The sequence below is a fragment of the Amia ocellicauda genome, chromosome 22 (assembly GCF_036373705.1).
Source record: "Amia ocellicauda isolate fAmiCal2 chromosome 22, fAmiCal2.hap1, whole genome shotgun sequence".
Classification (NCBI taxonomy): Eukaryota; Metazoa; Chordata; class Actinopteri; order Amiiformes; family Amiidae; genus Amia; species Amia ocellicauda.
The window spans coordinates 5,378,459-5,397,273 of NC_089871.1; the positions used below are offsets into that span (position 1 = coordinate 5,378,459).

Genomic DNA, 18,815 nt, shown 5'->3' on the forward strand with positions numbered 1-18,815 from the left:
TGCGCGAACACAGTACGTCACATGTACTAATTTCTCTTCACAAATTCGTAGGCATTTGCATGTTCCCATATATGACTGAGAAATGAATGCTCTGATCAGTTGAGCTGGTCAGTGGGATTAAACAAAGCAGTCTGTCTCCTCTCGATTAGTACCAAAAGTGATCTGTTAAATAATCAAAAAGCTGATCATGACTTTCCTCCCAAAACCAGCTCCCTCTTACCCAGTGCTTTAGTATATGATATTCTCAGAGCGAAATAAATGTTAGTATTAATGAGCCACCTAAGGAAAACTGTATTTATTTTAAAGAAAACTAAATACCAAAAGTGTTTCTAAGGAACATACTGATTAAAACTGCACTCCTGCAGTACAGAAGTCCAGACACTGTAAATAGTTCTCCCTAGTGTAGCCTACTGGTTGATTGTGTAGTAGTGCTCTCAAATCCAAATTCAGCCACTATACTTGGCCCATTTCTTTATATGTAGTAAAAATATCCCATGAGTCTTAACACAGTAGCATTCTAAAAAAGAAAAAAGTGGTTTAACTTATCATTCCACTCTTCACAGATTTAAATATCGTCTTCTTCCATTAAAAGCATCTGATACGAAGCCATTTACAAGCCAGAGATTAAAGTGAAGACAAATAATTTACACCATACCTTCTTTTCTTCTTGATCATTAAAACTGTGAGCAAAGCAAAACAGTAGACAAGCAGCGTTCAAATTCGAATGCTTTTTATTATGAATATATTTCTGTAGCATGCAGGGACCACAATTTGTGATTCAAGTTTAGCTTTTGACACTAACAGCAGATTGTGAAGCAGTAATGAACTAGATCTGTATCTGTAGACACAGTAAAGCATAAACACCTTCTGACAAGGAACTGTACACATACACTGGTGTTAATTGACCCATGTTCTGCAAGAAATGTGAATTATTTGAAATATGCCACCTAGAAAAAAAGCAATTAATAGACTAACCATCTTACTGGAAACAGTTATAAGCCTGCAACATTTCTGATTTATGAACAGCAATGAGAACAAGAAAGGCAGTCTTTAAATCATATACATCCACTCATATAACCATATAGAAGATCCAGAATAGTAGTACTTCACAGCAATATTTAAAAAAGTGCAAATCAATATCAAAATTGTACCAGCTCACAAAATTGCATAGGTAAATGGTTCAACTCACAAATCATCAAAAATCATCGACACATACCGAGACTTCCAAATTGGGTGAACACCAGACAATACTCTTATTTAAAGAATACAAAATATGGTGAGATGTCCTTTTTTTTGCATACATAGAAAAATCTGTTTTGAGAAATTGCAAACTGGATTTGCACGGTTTGCTCGTGGCCCGAAATAATTGGATTGGCAGAACATGGCACTATTCATTAATCTTTCAGATTTTCTTTTAATAATTAAAGAGTGGTATATATTATATGATTATTATACTGGAGTGCCTGTTGCACCACCATAACTGAAGGAAAGCAGCCACCTTTTACATGAAAAACAATGTATCGGCACCAGTATGTTTTTACCCATCGAAGCTAAGTTATCCATTCGGCCATCCATACAATCCTACCTACGGGGCACACAAGACAGTGCTGCTCTGTAAGGCCGAGGTGTTCTCAGTAGCGGATCTCAAGTTCTGTGCATTGCCCGGCACCCTCGCCTGGGGGGGCATTTCAGAGTCCGGCAGACGCTCAGCTGTGCACCCGTTGGTGTGTTTTCAGATTGGACAGCTGGCTGAAGCTCTTGCCACACTTGATGCAGCGGTAGGGCTTCTCCCCCGTATGGATGCGCTGGTGGGTCTTGAGCGCCCCCGACAGGCAGAAGCTCTTCCCGCACTCGGCGCACAGGTATGGCCTCTCCCCGGTGTGGAAGCGCCGGTGGATCTTGAGCTGGCCCGACTCGCTGAAGCTCTTGCCGCAGTCGGGGCAGCGGTACGGCTTGTCCCCCGTGTGGGTGCGCTGGTGCCGCTTCAGGTGCTGCAGGATGCTGAAGCTCTTGCCGCATTCCATGCAGCAGTACGGCGTCTCCCCCGTGTGGATGCGCTGGTGCTTCTTCAGGGCCCCCGACTCGCTGAAGCTCTTTCCGCATTCCGAGCACTGGTACGGCTTCTCGCCCGTGTGGATGCGCTGGTGCTTCACCAGGTCGCCCGAGTTGAAGAAGCTCTTGCCACACTCTGTGCAGCGGTAGGGCCTCTCGCCCGTGTGGATGCGCTGGTGCGTCTTGAGGTTCTGAGACTCGGTGAACTTCTTGCCGCACACGTCGCAGCGGAACGGGCACTCCCCCGTGTGAATGCGCCGGTGCGTTTTGAGGCTGTCCACCCTGCTGAAGCTCTTCCCACACTCGGAGCATGCATGCGAGGCCTGTGCGTTCCTGGCCGCCTCCTCCCCGCTCGGGCTTCTGGACGGTGGCGTCTGGGAGCAGGAGGGAAGGGGGTTCTGCTTCCTGTGCCGCAACAGAATCTTCACGTGCTCCTCCGGGTGGGTCCTCTTGATGTGCTTTCGGAGGTAATGCTCCGCGGTGAAAGACACGGTGCAGTGAGGGCAGCGGCAGTACGCCGGGTCCAGATCCATGGTCACACCTGGAGAAGAGAAGCAGAAGAAGAGGAGGAAGAAAGGTTTGGTGACAGTTTGGGAATGAATAACAGGTGACACTCATGTACAAAGTCAAGGGGGACAAGGGGGAGAGCTGGAGAGAATAGCATTTGATGATGGACTATAACAGGGGTGGCTAATCCTGGTCCTGGAGAGCCGCAATCCTGCAGGATTTCCAGGTCTCTCTTAATTACCAATCATTGGATACCTTGAACACAGGGACATTTTGCCTAATTAAGACACACAATTGGTTCAATTAAGCAGTTAACGATCTGGATAGAACAAAAGCCTGTAGACCCTGCGGCTCTCCAGGACCAGGGTTAGCCACCCCTGGACTATAACCTTTTCCTTACATATCAGTTTTTTTTTTAATTATTATTATTTTTTTAATCAAATCAATATATCAACTTCCAGGTGACTGGGTAGTTTGATCTCATAAATGAAGGAAATGGTGCTTTTTGGGACTCACATTTCTTGCCGGCTCCTTCTTCTCCAGTTGCAGCCAAGTCCTCTTCAGATCTTTCTGCTTCTGGGTGAATGATCCTAGACACGTGCTCCTCAACATCCAAAGGTCTGGAGAGGTTAATCTTCCTCTGAATGGACTTCACTTCTGTCCGTTCTCCACCATACGTATAGCTAACCCAAGCAGTCTGACATTCCTCCGTGGAATCTTTATCCGTGTTCTTACGCACGTTAATACAGTCTTCGGAATCATGTTCTTGGACGACTACAGGTTCGAGTTCAAACTCGGCCAATTGTTCCGCAGCATCCATTGAATCTTGGTCGGAATCTGTCACCGTGACACAGACGATATCATGCTCCTCTTTAATGCGGACAGAAACCGTCTCCATGTAAGACCCTAGCTCTCCAATGTTCTCAATGCAGAGCGGTCCTTGTTCTGCCATCTGGACCAAGCTTTCAATTGAGATTTCAATGCTGGATTTGTGCTTGTAGGCAAAAAAGGAGATGCCAACTTCTCAGACCACTAAGACTTGCTTACTAATCCATGTGTGTGATTGGTTTAGCCTGCAACACATCCTTGTCCCGTTCCTGTATAATACAAAATGGGAGAAGCTGCGCTCATATTGCTTTAAAGGACGAGGTTATGACGTATAACTCAGTTTTGTGCACAACTTTGCTCATGCAGGTGATGCCAGGAATAAATCTGAACATGGCTTTAATTGGTTAAATCGAATACAATTCCTTAGTATACATTTAGACATCAGAACATGCCAGGTATTGCTTGAGGCTCCATATTACACACAAATACGATCTACTGCGATTGATAACGTTAACAATATTTGTATAATGCAAATCTAGACACTCTGGGTAATTGCATGCAAACACTTAAACATGACACAACTGCCACTGTTTGCAGTAATTAAATGACCAAATACCAGTGTGTTCTTGTACAGCAAGGTCACGTTAACTGATCTCAGTTGGTGCATTGTGTCTGTTCTGTATTGAAAGCTCGTTTCGGGACGGTATCTAATCGAGTTCGGGGTCTCAGCCGGCCTTGCAGGAATGAATCAATGTCTGCATCAGTGCAGCAGTGTGTAGCCCCGCTTAGTGATCACTGGGAAGTGGCACTTAAATAGACACACGGGTGCCAGCAAGCATCAGAAACCCTTGGCAAAACTTACATGCAGACTCTTTCTGTTTCTGTCAGAGGAGGCTCTCTGCACAGATGAGCTCCTGGACGCATGCACTCGAGCAGCGGCAGTTTGCGCCAGTGTTGATCGGCTGTAAAATCGACACAAACAGAAATAAATCAATACTGCTAATATCGGAATTGAACTTATGGATGCATAATAACTCACTGACAGAGAGGGTTGCAGGATATGGCAACGCTCTGACGTCATCGTCGGGGGGCGTGGCGTTTAGAGTGAGTTACGCCCACTGTTCTCACGCTTAAATCTACTATAATTTATGTAGGATTATTACATTATTACAGTATTTTAAAAAGTGTGTACACAATTCCATTCATGTAGTATCCTGTATAGCAAAGGTCTAAATGACTAATCCGATGCTGGAATTAGTTGTTTATTCGTGTATATTGTTACATATTTAAAATCACTATTATGGTCTTGTCACGCCAGCTTAAATAGAATACTTTGACACTGAAAGCCAATTTGTTGTAAATAAACAAATAAATGACTAAATATAATATAGAAAAGGCTACGTATTTGTCTTTTTTTACTGTATGTATTAATGTGTTACAGAGCACACCAACTCAACTGAACTATATGTATTATTATATTAGGTGCTACACCTTGTAAAATTGTTAATTGAATACAATGATCTACTAACTATATTTTCCTAGTAGTGTTTTAGTTTTGAGGATTAAAGCTGGAATAGAACAAAATAGTGGAAAACAGGTGGAACCATCAAACCCAGTATTTACTGTTGACAGCTCTGTCGGAACAGTTACTCAGTTGCACACAGTGCGATTGTTTCCCACTCGGCGCCATTTGCTCTCCGGACTCCTAGAAACGGCCGCCTTTTGGAAAAGATGGCTGCGCAGGTGAGGAACACGCTGTGATGCGTGGTTTTAAAAATACAACCTACATCTGTTTCACTGCTGTTATAAATTAGACGTTAGATTGACCACAGAGATGCACCTTTTCACTTTCTCAGTTGATTTCCTAAACAAGGGATCAGAGAGAGAAGTTGTGGAAGTAGTCAGATTGAATGGTTGTACGGCAGTAGAGGCGCCGCAAAAATAGCAACCTAATACAACTATTAATTGAAATATAAGGTAATTCTAGCATATTAAATGTTACTGTATGTATTTAATTAAATCTAATGTCAGTTTGTATGTTTTTCATGAAGTTTGTTGATCTTTACAAACCGGGGGGAGGAATCCAACCACTGTACCCTATTTCTCATATTGTTACCGGTGCGATTGCGCCTGGGGGGGTCAGGGGATGTTATTTGTGTGTATTTTGTCTTTTTTTTATTATTGAAAGGACTATATTTAGTTATATAGCTGTATTAGGTCGGATATATAGCGCCATTCCTGTACGGCAGCGCTGTTTGCGTCGCGCTGTTGACAGCAACGGCCGGGCAAGCCTGATCACCAGGGCAACAGCGTGCACTTCAGATTGCACACCAAACCTGTGCAATTATATGTGCAATTGTACCTGCGATAAACATGTAATTATTATTTAACTGTAATTATTAGACTCACACTTTTGAGCACTGTTTCTAATGTTAATGCTGTTGAATTAAGAAATAAAACCACGATGTTAATACAGTGTTCCAATACCCCCCCCCCCAATAAATAAATAAACAAATAAAAGGTTTTCACTGTTATGTTCCAGTAAATGTGTATTGTGCTAAACAATAATGCTCATCCCTTTGTAGGTGGCTTTTTATAAAATAATGTCGTCTTGAAGATTTCATTTTAATGCCATTTCCTTCACGCAGATGGCAACCACAAAGGTTCCCGAGGTGAGGGACATCACCAGGATAGAGAGAATCGGTGGGTGAAGCATTTTGCCAAAACCTGAAAAACAAACTGCAATAATGTGAATGCATTTAAAAGTATTATTCTTGTTCAAGCCATTTTTGTTTTCTATTAAGCTCGTTAATGCCGTTTGTATTGCATTAGAAGATTCTATTTGATGTTCAGACGTGTCATGTCCGACACATTGGCCTGTCCCATAGGGTGGTATGATGTTACTGCGATTCTGTTGGTTGTGAAGCAATGGAAAACCTTCTGTGGCGCCTCGTACAACACATGGCATGGCCTTAGGACTATTGTATATCATACGTGAACACAAACACTGCTGTCTCTTTTTCTTCACATTAATTTTGTCTTTCATGAAATTATCTATTGCATGTATTAAAGACATGTTGACATAGAAGTTCTTCTGGCCAAAACAACACTGTTGGGCTACCAGTCAGGATTGATATATAACTGAATTAATATGGAATGAAAAGTGAAGGTCGTGCCATTGTGTGATTGTTTTCTCTCTCTCCTCCAGGCGCGCACTCTCACATCCGAGGCCTGGGCTTGGATGATGCTCTGGAGCCTCGACAGGTAAACTTCTAAATTATTAAGTTGAAAGAAAAAAAACAAAGCGGCCTTATTGTGTTGTTTTGTCATATTGTTACACTGATGTGACTGAATACTAATTTTGCATTAAAATCCCTCCCAGGTGTCACAGGGGATGGTGGGGCAGTTAGCTTCGCGCCGAGCTGCCGGCTTGATCCTGGAGATGATTAAGGAAGGACACATCGCCGGACGAGCCGTTCTCATCGCTGGGCAGCCCGGGACAGGCAAAACAGCGATCGCTATGGGTACCTTCCTCCTCTTATTATTGGCTGTGATGGAGCTACTAAATGTGAATTGACCTTGATTTGCCATTAAATATGAACATGTTGTTTTAGTTGATGAGAGTTTGCTTGAACAGAATTTTGTCGGTCCTCTCGGTGTTCTGGTAACATTTGAACCCCTGCATCTCCTCAGGTATCGCCCAGTCTCTGGGTCCAGACACCCCTTTCACAGCCCTTGCAGGAAGTGAGATCTACTCTCTGGAGATGAGCAAAACGGAGGCCCTGAGCCAGTCCTTCCGGAAAGCCATTGGAGTTCGAATCAAGTGAGTGCGCTCATCTGGGGGAAGAGGTAGTTGCATGGGAAACGGAAGAACGAAAGGAGGAAAATGCAGGGGGACGTACAATTTACAATGGAAAGAAATGGAAGTCAATCAGGCTATTTTAATTGAATTATTCTTGTCTACTTTTAGTAAATTTGCTCTCTGCTTTTTTTATATGGTATGTAAAGTGGGACTGTCTGAGTTTCATTCCTTCAGATTTTGAATCTCGGTAAATCTTACTCAAGTTCAACTGAGGTAACGCGTTGGTTCCCAAAAAAATAATCCACACTAGAAAGAGCTGTAATTGTTGTGGATTTGACTCTCATTGTGTCCCTGCTTTGACCCTGCAGAGAGGAGACGGAGATCATCGAGGGAGAGGTTGTGGAAATTCAGATCGACAGGCCGGCGACGGGCACGGTGAGTTCTCTTGTGTCTGTCTGTGTGTGTCGTCTTTTCTCCTCTTTAGCCCTGTCTGTCACCTTTAACTTAAGCCTGTCAAAACAATAAGCTAAACATTGCTACTGTTTACATACTAAAGAAGAACCAAAAACGAAAGCCACAATTTCATCTGAATATCTTTTTTTTTAGATGCTGGAAGTGCAGATTTCAACATGTTTATTGATGCCATACAGAATGTTTTTAACTTTGTTCAATATCCTTAGAAACCCAAACTCAAGATTTCTGTCTTTTATATTACATTAACCTTGTTTCTCTGTCTGTTGCTCAGGGTTCCAAGGTGGGCAAACTGACACTGAAAACAACCGAAATGGAGACAATCTATGACCTGGGGACCAAAATGATCGAGAGCCTGAGTAAGGAACGTGTCCAGGCAGGGTAAGATGCGCCGTCCTTCACTTTCCATAGACCTCACTGTACCGGTTCTGCTGGAGCTGCTCTTAACCAGTGCTCTGTCCCATTCACAGGGACGTCATCACCATCGATAAAGCCACAGGCAAAATCAGCAAGCTGGGACGCTCCTTCACGAGAGCCCGAGACTATGACGCCATGGGAGCGCAGGTACCCCTGTCCTCCGCCCAACTTGCTCTCGTCCGGTCTGCTTTCTTTCTTTGGACGCTTTGACGACCTTTACTGTAGTTCTCTGATCTTGAAGTGCAAAGAAGTCTCTTGAGGCATTTCAATTCTAGAATTCATGAGATCAAAGACTCTCACAAACTACGTGATATGTACTCCTGGACTCCCCTCACACTCTGGAGTGTTTTGTCCATTTCAGACGCAGTTCGTCCAGTGTCCGGAGGGAGAGCTACAGAAGCGCAAGGAGGTCGTCCACACGGTGTCTCTGCACGAAATCGACGTCATCAACAGCCGAACGCAGGGCTTCCTGGCGCTTTTCTCGGGTCAGACGCTCCTTCGACGCCCCCTTCTTCTCTCTCTCCTTATCCTCTCGCTTTCATTCGATCGCATCTGCTGTTCGCGCTGACGTGACCTTGTGTGTTGTTCTGATAGGTGACACAGGGGAGATTAAGTCGGAGGTCCGAGAGCAGATCAACGCAAAGGTGTCCGAATGGAGAGAGGAGGGCAAGGCTGAGATCATACCTGGGGTTAGTGGGCATTCTGTTGAGTTTCTACACTTCTGTTTGGTATCTGGGACCAATATCCGCTGCTGTGGTGATGATTAACATAAACCGAATTTAATGAGGCAGGTTGAAACCACTTTTCAAGAGCATAGACGCTCCTCACCCTGTCCTACCCATGAGCCTCGGCTTCGGAGGCCGGGTGGGGCCGGGTTCTTCCTCTCCGCAGCACGCCGGAGCAAAACAATTTGATGCAAAACCAGGGAAACCGACGCCACACGATTTGTGTCGTCGGCCATCGGGTTACAGCGAGTCATGCGGTGTGTTGGGCCTGAATATGGGTGTCCTGAGCCAGCGTCTTCCCCTGCAGGTGCTGTTCATCGACGAGGTGCACATGCTGGACATGGAGTGCTTCTCCTTCCTGAACCGGGCCCTGGAGAGCGACATGTCCCCCGTCCTCATCATGGCCACCAACCGCGGCATCACCAGGTACTCCCCACCGCTTCTGCCAATGAACGGTACTAATCACTGATTTGGATGTCTTAAAACAATAAAACGACAACCGACGCTGATTGCAGAGCCTCTGTTTTCCCTTAATGTCATCAGAATCCGCGGCACGAACTACCAGAGTCCCCACGGCATCCCTCTGGACCTGCTGGACCGCCTGCTCATCATCGCCACATCCCCCTATACCGAGAAGGAGACCCGCCAGATCCTCAAGATCCGGTGAGACCCTGGTTGAAAAAACCAGCAAACTCAACGAGGAGAGCTGTGTGACTTGTGTGTGGACCGAAAAGTGTTTTTTATCGATGGCCTCCGTGTGTCCCAGGTGCGAGGAGGAGGACGTGGAGCTCAGCGAAGAGGCCCACACGGTCCTGACCCGCATCGGCCTGGAGACGTCCCTGCGTTACGCCATCCAGCTGATCAGCACCGCCGGGCTCGTGTGCCGCAAGCGCAGGGTCTGTACAGCGATATCAGTCTTCTCTCCGTCTCTCCTGTCAGACACGGACATCCAAGTCTGTGCCCCACACTAATCTCCCCTCTCTCCGTTTTTCAGGGCACAGAGGTGCAGGTGGAGGACATTAAACGAGTGTACTCTCTCTTTCTGGACGAGTCCCGCTCCTCCCAGTATATGAAAGAATATCAGGACTCCTACCTCTTCAATGAGACACGTGAGTTGATCGCGTTGGTGCTAGGGCTGGGCGATATGACTAACATCTCGATATTTTTAGAAGTTTGTGGCGATACACAATATATATCTCGATATTTCTTGTTTTTATCCAATCAAGCCACAAAATAAGACCAAAGAAATTCAAACTACGAGTATTTCGTTAATCCTCCAGTAAGCAAAACTAACAAATACTACATGCAGGCTGTCATGGTAAATATTTGCAGAATGCAACACATTATGTTATGTTGTTATGGGATATATATATACAAGTTTAAAAATAGCTGGCGTTACAATAGTTTTAATAATTCTTTAATGCGGGGTGCCTTATCCCAGGGATTTTATATAGAACAATTATCCGGTCAAGGAAGGAAGGACAGCAGCTCCCGTCTAAAAACAGTCCACATTTACCGATGTCTCAAATTATTTATTAGAGAAAAAGTGAACATCATAATGGTTACGCGTTTCGACTTATCTTCCTCAGAGCACAAATATAAATATACACAGTATGATTTACTGTCACATAACAACAATAACACAAGTAATAGTGATCACGCAACACATGTGCTGTAAAAGGTACAGATTCAGGAAGATTTACCACAACCGGGTTTATAGTGGCGCTTTAACATCTGCTAGACAGAGACATTTCTTTCTGACTGTCGCGTTTCGATTCTACTTACAAATACAGCACGTTGTTAATACAAAATAGTTATAATAATAGTAATAATAATAATAATAATAATACAACAACTGTTGAACCACTTCACCATCTTAATAAAAATAAAATTATACTTTCTGCATGTGTTTGCATTGCTTTCTGATTTATTAAAATGCAAACAAACGTTATTATTAATTTTATACAAATTATATAATCTAAATTAGCGGGGGTGGGGGTGCTTGCAGATCGAGTTTATCCCGGCGACGAGAGCGGGGCGGACCGTGTGCGCTTGTGCATTACAGGATCTCTTGGTTATGTTGGTTATTGTTTGTCAGTTGTCTCTCCTCCATGTTTGTCTGTGTTTCTGATGCACAGTTCTTGCCGCATCCGACGTGTGGATGAACCGGGAAGAACGCAAAACCTCCTAATGACGGAAAATACTGCCGTAAAGATTGCAATTTGCGACACCACGATATAAACGATATAGCATAATATGAAACGATAGAGGTTTTTCTATCGCCATACAATATATATCGTCATATCGCACAGCCCTAGTTGGTGCTAATGGTGATGCGGGGGAAGCTGCAGAGATACGGGAAACGAGCTGAAGTAGTTTTCTTGCAGAAGCTCGGAGAGCATCTTGGATTTAAATGTGGATTTTTTTTTGTTTTACAGAAGGACAGATGGACACCTCCTAATGAAGTGGATTTACCTGACAATATATCTATTTTTTTTATCGTTCACATTTTTCTTTTCTGAAGGCAGTGTTCTAAGATTTGACCTGTTTATATGTAATAAAACTCCCCTGTGTGAGTTACTGTCCCTTTCAACATAAAATGAAACTCCACTCTCCTGCAAAACGTGGCTGCAGCTTCCTTTCATGTACAAGCACTGGATGTCTTAGATATTCTTCTAGAAACACAGCTATTTCCTCCAGTTAGTTTGCTGTTCCACCATTGATTTTGGTTCTGAATTTTTAGTCACTGTAACAAGACATTTAATTGTAAGGCCAGTCATAAATGTGTCCAAGGTTTCATACAAAGCTATGCTTATATAACGGAGACATCCATCCTTGTGAACCAGATTCCATGTGCCTTCGGTTTGTGTTTTGCTCTGTATGCATTTTGTTTTTCTCCCAAAACCCCTACTTTACACCCTGACATACTGGCAATCTTTGATTTGTGGCAGTTCTTGGCTGTACTTGATTTAGAGATTTCCTTACACATTTTAGCTGTGAATATTCTGTTAAAATAAAGAGTGAATTACATCAACATGCCCTGTGTGAAAGGAGGTTGTATTTTGGCCCCCGTAGCTGCTGTATCATGTGCATGTTCCCTTCCAAATATTCTGACAGTGAAGTTAAAATAGTACTGCAAGGTTTAAATAAAAAAAAAAAAAAATGAATAATTGTTTCAATAACTTATATATACAAAATATATTTGACAGTATAAATCCCAGATCCGTGCGTGATGGAGTGTGTGCTGTGAACGACTGACCCCTGTTACTGAAAAACAAGGCTCTTTATTGTTGTCTCTTCCGTATTTTGCATGGTTTACATTTGCAAATACAAAGCTTAACCACATGTTCATGAGCACCTGCGCTGATGATTTGATTACTGTGATAATGAGCTGTATCCTCTACCGCAGAATTACAAATCACCTGGGCCAGTAGCCTCCTGCGACGCCAGTATGTTTCTTTTTAAAGTCCCAGGGAAAAGTCAAACCAGGTGGTCAGAAACATAATTGACAGCGGCAGTGCTGAGTTTAAATCCCAGCAGTAAGAACAACATCAGAGATCAACTTGCCAGGGCTGGCAGCTGAGCGTTTCAGGAAAAAAAATATAGAAGAAAATGGGTGAACTTGAGAGATCAGTCACAGCAACACAGTGTTTGGCGCTGCTCCTGTGTCTTGTAGCCGTGTGTGGGCTGACGGTGAACGCCAGAGAAGTGTGCGGGGCGTCAGATTTCAGTTTATGTGGGAATTACACTTTGGGAGCACTGTTTCAAATCCATGTTGCTCGCATTAACACTGCGTACAACAGGCCAGAAGTACTGCAATGCCACCAGTAAGTATACTGCAATAATTGTGCATCCCCTAAGAAGTGTCATGTTTGATATATATATATTTTTTTTTTCAAATTATTAGGGGAACTGGTCCTAGCAAAAATGTAATTGTAACGTGGATAATTTTCTTTTAATATTTAATACTTTTAGCTGGCAAATGGACATTTTATGTGGATACTTTTGCCTTTTCATATAAAAACGTATTAACTTCAAGAGGAAAATACTATTTTAAATAATTGCTCATAATTGATTAACCCAGTCTAAAAGTCGATGCATACTACTAACAAAAGGAATATTACCTTCCAGGGCTTTATAAAGCCGTGCTATAGTGTGTCATACAATGAGACTATTTGCCAGAGGAATGTTAAGGTTAAGTGAGATGCGCATTTTGTATAATCAGTTTTAGTAGTTGAAACAACACTAACTGACCCTCCACTCTCATTAGGAGGAAATTAAACATTATCTCCTGATAACTTATGTTGCAAAGCAGCCTTCAACCAATAATAAACAGCATAACAAACCCTCAGACAAATTTGCTACCAGTTTAGTAAGTATTTGTCTAAAATGCATTTTTAGATACGTATCAAGTAAATAAATGTAAACACTCCAACATTAAATCTATACTTTACTTCCTGTAGATATGAGTTTTCTCCTTCAGGCTATCAAGAACTGCAGGTCCTCAGGTTTGCCGTGGAGGAGATCAACAACTCCACCAGCCTCCTCCCCGGTGTGTTTTTAGGCTACGAGGTTTTTGATTATTGCTCTAACTTCCTCAACCTTGAGGCAATCATCGACTACATTTCCGTGCGCTCCACCGGATCTGTGCAAGTGCCGAGATATTACATCGACTACCAGCCCAAAGTGGAGGCTGTAATCGGCACATCTGTCAGCTCCAAGAACCTGGTGTTCACGCCGATCTTCGCGCCCTACCTCCTCCCTGTGGTAAACACAATTTGTATGTTTTTGTGGGCTGGGCGTCTGCTCTTGTTTCTGAATTGATACGCGTTGTGCATTTATGATCTTCAAATTGGTGTCAGTTGTTGTCCAAAGCGGAATAAAGACCATACTGATTATATATTTGTGTTTGTACTGCACAGCTCAGTCACGGGGCGTCAAGCATTCGGTTGAGCACCAGAAACCTCTACCCCTCGCATTTCCGCACCATCCCCAGTGACAAACACCAAGTGCAAGCCATCCTGCGGGTTTTGCAGAAGTTCAAGTGGAACTGGGTCGCGCTGATCGGCGACGGCAACGACTACAGCAACGACGGCCTGCAGGCTCTGAAGCAGCAGGTGGACTCGTTTGGCATCTGCGTGGCGTACGAGGCTATAATCCCGCAGGAGCCAGCCGCTGTGACCAACCTGTTTTCCAACATCACCTTCTTAAGGATCAACACGATCGTGGTGTTTGCCAGTACGGAATCCGCCGTCTCTTTCATCCAAGCAGCCATCGCTCACAACGTTTCGGGTAAAGTTTGGATCGGCAGCGAGACCTGGTCTTTAAACCGACAGCTGCTCATGGATTCCAAAATCCAGACAATCGGCACGGTCATAGGGATAACCATCACCATCGTTCCTCTGCCCGGCTTCAGGGAGTTTGTCCTGCGATCCATGGCGCAGAGCTCTCGGGTGGCGTGTATAAACGTGGCACAGGAGGACCGAGAAAGATGTAACCAAGAATGCCTGCTCTGCTCTAAAGCAAACCCCGAAGACATTGCGGCAGAAGACCCCATGTACAGTTTCAGCATTTACTCAGCTGTCTATGCATTTGCCCATTCTGTGCACTCGTTGCTGGGATGTGACAACAATGGATGCCAGAGGTCTGGGCAAGTTCTTCCCTACATGGTAAGTCTGTGCCGCCATGTTTTTCCACAATAGATTGTTTGTAACTGACCATAGTTTATCCAAAAAGGGGCTGTTTTTCAATAATTTGTTTAAACACTATAACATACTGCTCAGACATTGGTTTTAGGCTGTTCCTTTAAATCTGTTTCCTGTGATACACCTGCTGCAAACTGGAAAGGACTACAGTCCAGGGTATTTAACAAAATATGTCTGTGTGTGATTACCTCTTTCCTTTTTTCTGACCGCAGATCTTTTCACAACTGAAAACAGTCAAGTTCGACCTGCTCAATTACACGGTGCAGTTTGACGAAAATGGAGACCCGCCCCCCAACTACGAGATAGTGGTGTGGGACAAGAGCATGCCTCAATTATACAAGACGATCGGTTCATATTCAGCAGATCCGCAGAATCCTTTCATTCTGGATGAAAAGCTCATTCGCTGGCACACCAATGGAACGGTAAGGGTGCAGACACGAGTTGCTGATTTAGTCTTTGCAAACAGCATCACTGAGAGATGCTTTTCTTTTGAACTGAACTACAAAACATTTATATCAGGTTTTAGATTTGTATTTTGGATGCATGAACAGCAAATATCTTTACTACACCGAATATCTCCTATTATTTGCTCCGCGGTGCTTGAGGCAGACTAGATCATGCAAGCTTCATAGAAAATTCGAACAACATAGAGAATAGTTTTCCTTTAGTTTTACATCAGCCTTCTAACTCCGCCTATTGCATATTTACATTAGCCAGAGTTTTGTCCTGACAGTTACCTGAATGTGATTTTGTACTGATTAAAAAAGGAAAACAACATCTAACTTGGACAACAGACACTTGCATTCAAGTACTAGGTTTATTATTTATCAAATGCGGTTAGGTCGGAGGTCTGATATAGTCCAGTTTTTCTGGAGATAACAGTTTAGTAAATGGGGTGATTTCCTACACGCTGAGCAGATTCAGAAAGCTTTCCCAGGCAGTACCTGAGAGCTTGAGGGTCTCTTTTCTACCCGAGTGGCCCCTTTGTTGCAGGTCCCCATATCCGTGTGTTCGGTGGAATGCAAGACAGGCTACAGGAGGAAAACAGCTGGAGTTCACCAGTGCTGCTTCGACTGCGAGATCTGCGCTAATGGGACGTACCTCAATATCACAGGTGTGTCAGGTTTTATTGTGTCCATGACTTTTCCTAGGGGGTGAAGGACCCCGACACCTGTTTCCTGACTTGCTGTAGCCACTTAGCTGCTGTCGGGATGGGCATGAACATCGTGCTGCAAATTCATTTTGTGGAAGGTGGTCCTGCTATTTTTTTTTCCTGCTGAGCCCCTCTATACATAAGAAACATAAGAACATTAGAAAGTGTCGAATCGAGAGGAGGCCATTCGCCCCATTGTGCTCGTTTGGTGTCCATTAATAACTAAGTGATCCAAGGATCCTATCCAGTGTGTTTTTAAACGTTCCCAAATTGTCTCTTCAGCCACATCGCTGGGGAGTTTGTTCAGATTGTGACGCCTCTCTATGTGAAGAAGTGACTCCTGTTTTCTGTTTTGAATGCCAGTTTCCATTTGTGTCCCCGGGTCCGTGTGTCCCTGCTAATCTGGATTAGTTTTTCTAGGGGGTAGCCCAAGTCTAACGTATCTGACTGTTATAGTAAAAGCTACACTATCATTCCCCTGCGTTCTTTTGATAATCTTCCTAACCCCATCCCACTTTTCTGATTGGCTTCCTGCTTTACAGCCGACCCCTACACCTGCAAGGAGTGCCGAGAGGATGAGTGGGCCGACCCCGGGAGCACGTCGTGTAACAAGCGGACCGTGGAGTACCTTCATTACGGCGAGACCCTGTCTGTCCTGGTCTTGATGTCCGCGGGGACGCTGTTCACTCTGTCGGGGGCCGTGGCCCTCGTCTTCGCCCTGCACTGCAACACTCCGGTGGTGAAGTCCGCGGGGGGGAACATGTGCTTCTTCATGCTGGGCTGCCTGAGCTTGTCCGGTCTCAGCATCTTCTTCTACTTTGAGCAGCCCCGGTGGGAGAAGTGCATCCTGCGCAACCCCATGTTTGCTGTGTTTTACACTGCCTGCCTCTCCTGCCTGGCTGTGCGCTCCTTCCAGATCGTGTGCATCTTCAAGATGGCCTCCAAGCTGCCCAAAGCCTACGACTTCTGGGTCAAGAACCACGGGCAGTGGCTGGCGGTCGTGACGATCACCAGCCTCCAGGCCCTCCTGTGCGCCGTCTGGATCGGCACCAAAGCCCCCCAGCCGTTCAACAACACCAGATCCTACAAGGACCAGATCATCTGCGAGTGCGACATCGGGAACCCATACGCCTTCGTCTTCGTCATCGCGTTCGTGGCACTGCTCAGCGTCCTCTGCTTCGTCTTCTCCTACGCCGGGACCGACCTGCCCAAGAACTACAACGAGGCCAAGTGCATCACCTTCAGCTTGCTCATTTTCTTCTTTTCCTGGATCTTGTACTTGACCGCCTACTTGATCTACAAGGGGAAGTACATCTCGGCCATCAACGCCGGCTCCGTGTTGGCCAGCCTGTACGGCATCCTGCTTGGCTACTTTGCCCCGAAGTGCTACGTCATCCTGCTGAAGCCCGAGCACAACACCCCCGCCCATTTCCAGACCTGCATCCAGAGCTACACCCGCAACATCAGCAGTATGTGAAGATCATTTATGGATTGTTACTACTATTGCCATCATCATTATTACTATTCCTACTTCTCCTACCCCAGATGTATATTTGTCCCCCAAATGTAGTGAATATTTCTCCCTTTTGTAGACTTTCTTCTTAAACATAATTAAAGTCGCAATAGGCTGCACATGAAACTCTGTGAAAGGCCTCTGTTTGTCTTGTGTTGTGCTATGCCACTATTTTTATTTTCACCAATTTTGCGATGGCCATCATTCATGACTTCTCAGTGGGTGGTTCCCGTTGAAAACATGGAGATGGGAGTTCGTACTTATAGCAAAGGTTAAAATTCAGCTTAAAAGGGTAAAGTAATCAATGGATTTAAACTGTCAACTTTGCATAAAAAACAGTTTTCTGCAAGCACTAAAGTTATAACTGTAAATGCGCTCAGCTTTGTGTTTCCACTTTCTAAACCATTTTTGCTTTATCGCATTATATCGGAATTCGCTTATATGGTGGGTCGAGGTGTATAGGGGACCAGTAGGCAGAAGCAGAGCTGCAGTACTGCTGTGAATCCACTAGATGTCAGACTTGTCATATGCAGTAACCCACGGACTCATCTTTGCTGCACCTTTGTCTGCGTTCAAACACAGAGGTCGGCAGTTAAAATAGTGCAGCTATTAGAGCAGTGGGAGTCGGGCACAGGTGTATTTATACCCCGTGTGATTTATGAGGCACTCTGTATTGCGAGGTAATGGGAGGACATGGCTTCCCTCTGAGTGGAAGCAACCTTGTGAACTAAAGAGAAAGCTGCTTCTTTCGCTGTTTTTAAAATGTCTGCGGCGTTTCAGGACAAGGTTAGGGGCACCTTAGAAACCCGAGTGTGCGTACCTAGGTGAAATCTGTCCCCCAGATGTTGTCCACAGCTCTGACATTCCCGTGAGCTGCCTTTGTTTGGTGAACAGTTGCATTGTGGGCCAACCAAGATGACCCACATTGCCAGTTCTTTTTAAAATGTACTTCTGCTCAAGTGTGTATATAGGTTGCCCACCGTGTTGGTTGGGCTCAATACACACAACCCGACTCAACTTGGTGGTTTGTGAAGGATTCCTTCGTGTTGTTACAAGTCAAATAAAGGAACTTTCACATACGCTTTGCAAAGGCGTCCCCAGATGCCCTTTCTTGAATTATATTCTTGACTTAGGGGCCTGTATCTTTGGAAAACGGCAGTGAAGCTTGCACTCACACTGTGGAGATACTAACAGACAGCCAGTGTGTAAAAATAACAAACGAACAAAAGCCCGGACTGTTGAAAAGGATCGAAAATAGATGATCCTGGCACTGGGATATTCAAAGGGACCCCCCCTTCTCTCTAAGCCACAGTTGCGGCCCTCAGACAGAGAGAGGGCTGTCTGCAGGACACTGTTTGACTTGTGCACAAATACTGGGCAAGAGAAACTTGGGGGGGGCAGGGAGTTGACAGAGATTGGGAGGCAGCATTTCCCTGCCTGTGGTTTTTAATCTCTTTAATTACGAGGGCGCTTGAACTGATTACCAGAGATAGAGAGTGTTCATTTTTCGAGCGTTTTATGCCTCAGCAAAACAAGTGGGCCTGTTCGGAGATTTCGTAAACACGGCTTAACCCGATTTCTCCCCAAAAGGAAGATACCATCTTTAGTCAACACCTGTGCAGCTGCTACACTGAACTGTAAA

General features: G+C 44.5%; 3 protein-coding genes across 4 annotated transcripts; 2 read left to right on the plus strand and 1 right to left on the minus strand.

Annotated features, from left to right (window-relative positions):
- Positions 1–713: 713 nt before the first annotated feature.
- LOC136718251 (zinc finger protein ZFP2) lies at positions 714–4,467 on the minus strand. The gene is made up of 3 exons (XM_066695920.1): positions 4,250–4,467; positions 3,076–3,656; positions 714–2,593 (listed from the first exon to the last, which is right to left on the minus strand). Exons 2-3 carry the CDS (start codon positions 3,509–3,511, stop codon positions 1,707–1,709), a joined length of 1,323 nt encoding a protein of 440 aa, XP_066552017.1. The 5' UTR covers positions 3,512–3,656; positions 4,250–4,467; the 3' UTR covers positions 714–1,706.
- Positions 4,468–5,042: 575 nt separating this feature from the next.
- On the plus strand, positions 5,043–11,836 carry ruvbl2 (RuvB-like AAA ATPase 2). 2 transcript variants are annotated; one of them, XM_066695690.1, is made up of 15 exons: positions 5,043–5,130; positions 6,036–6,090; positions 6,596–6,651; positions 6,770–6,911; positions 7,081–7,210; positions 7,558–7,624; positions 7,935–8,041; positions 8,131–8,224; positions 8,439–8,562; positions 8,672–8,766; positions 9,110–9,228; positions 9,346–9,465; positions 9,569–9,698; positions 9,797–9,911; positions 11,241–11,836. In XM_066695690.1, exons 1-15 carry the CDS (start codon positions 5,119–5,121, stop codon positions 11,261–11,263), a joined length of 1,389 nt encoding a protein of 462 aa, XP_066551787.1. In that variant the 5' UTR covers positions 5,043–5,118; the 3' UTR covers positions 11,264–11,836. The 2 variants fall into 2 exon arrangements, with proteins under 2 accessions (XP_066551787.1, XP_066551788.1); XM_066695691.1 differs by lacking the exon at positions 5,043–5,130 and adding an exon at positions 5,210–5,364.
- Positions 11,837–12,988: 1,152 nt separating this feature from the next.
- LOC136718508 (taste receptor type 1 member 1-like) lies at positions 12,989–17,210 on the plus strand. Its single transcript, XM_066696264.1, has 6 exons — positions 12,989–13,001; positions 13,286–13,569; positions 13,725–14,471; positions 14,720–14,929; positions 15,501–15,621; positions 16,203–17,210. Exons 1-6 carry the CDS (start codon positions 12,989–12,991, stop codon positions 17,135–17,137), a joined length of 2,310 nt encoding a protein of 769 aa, XP_066552361.1. The 3' UTR covers positions 17,138–17,210.
- The last annotated feature ends 1,605 nt before the right edge of the window (positions 17,211–18,815 follow it).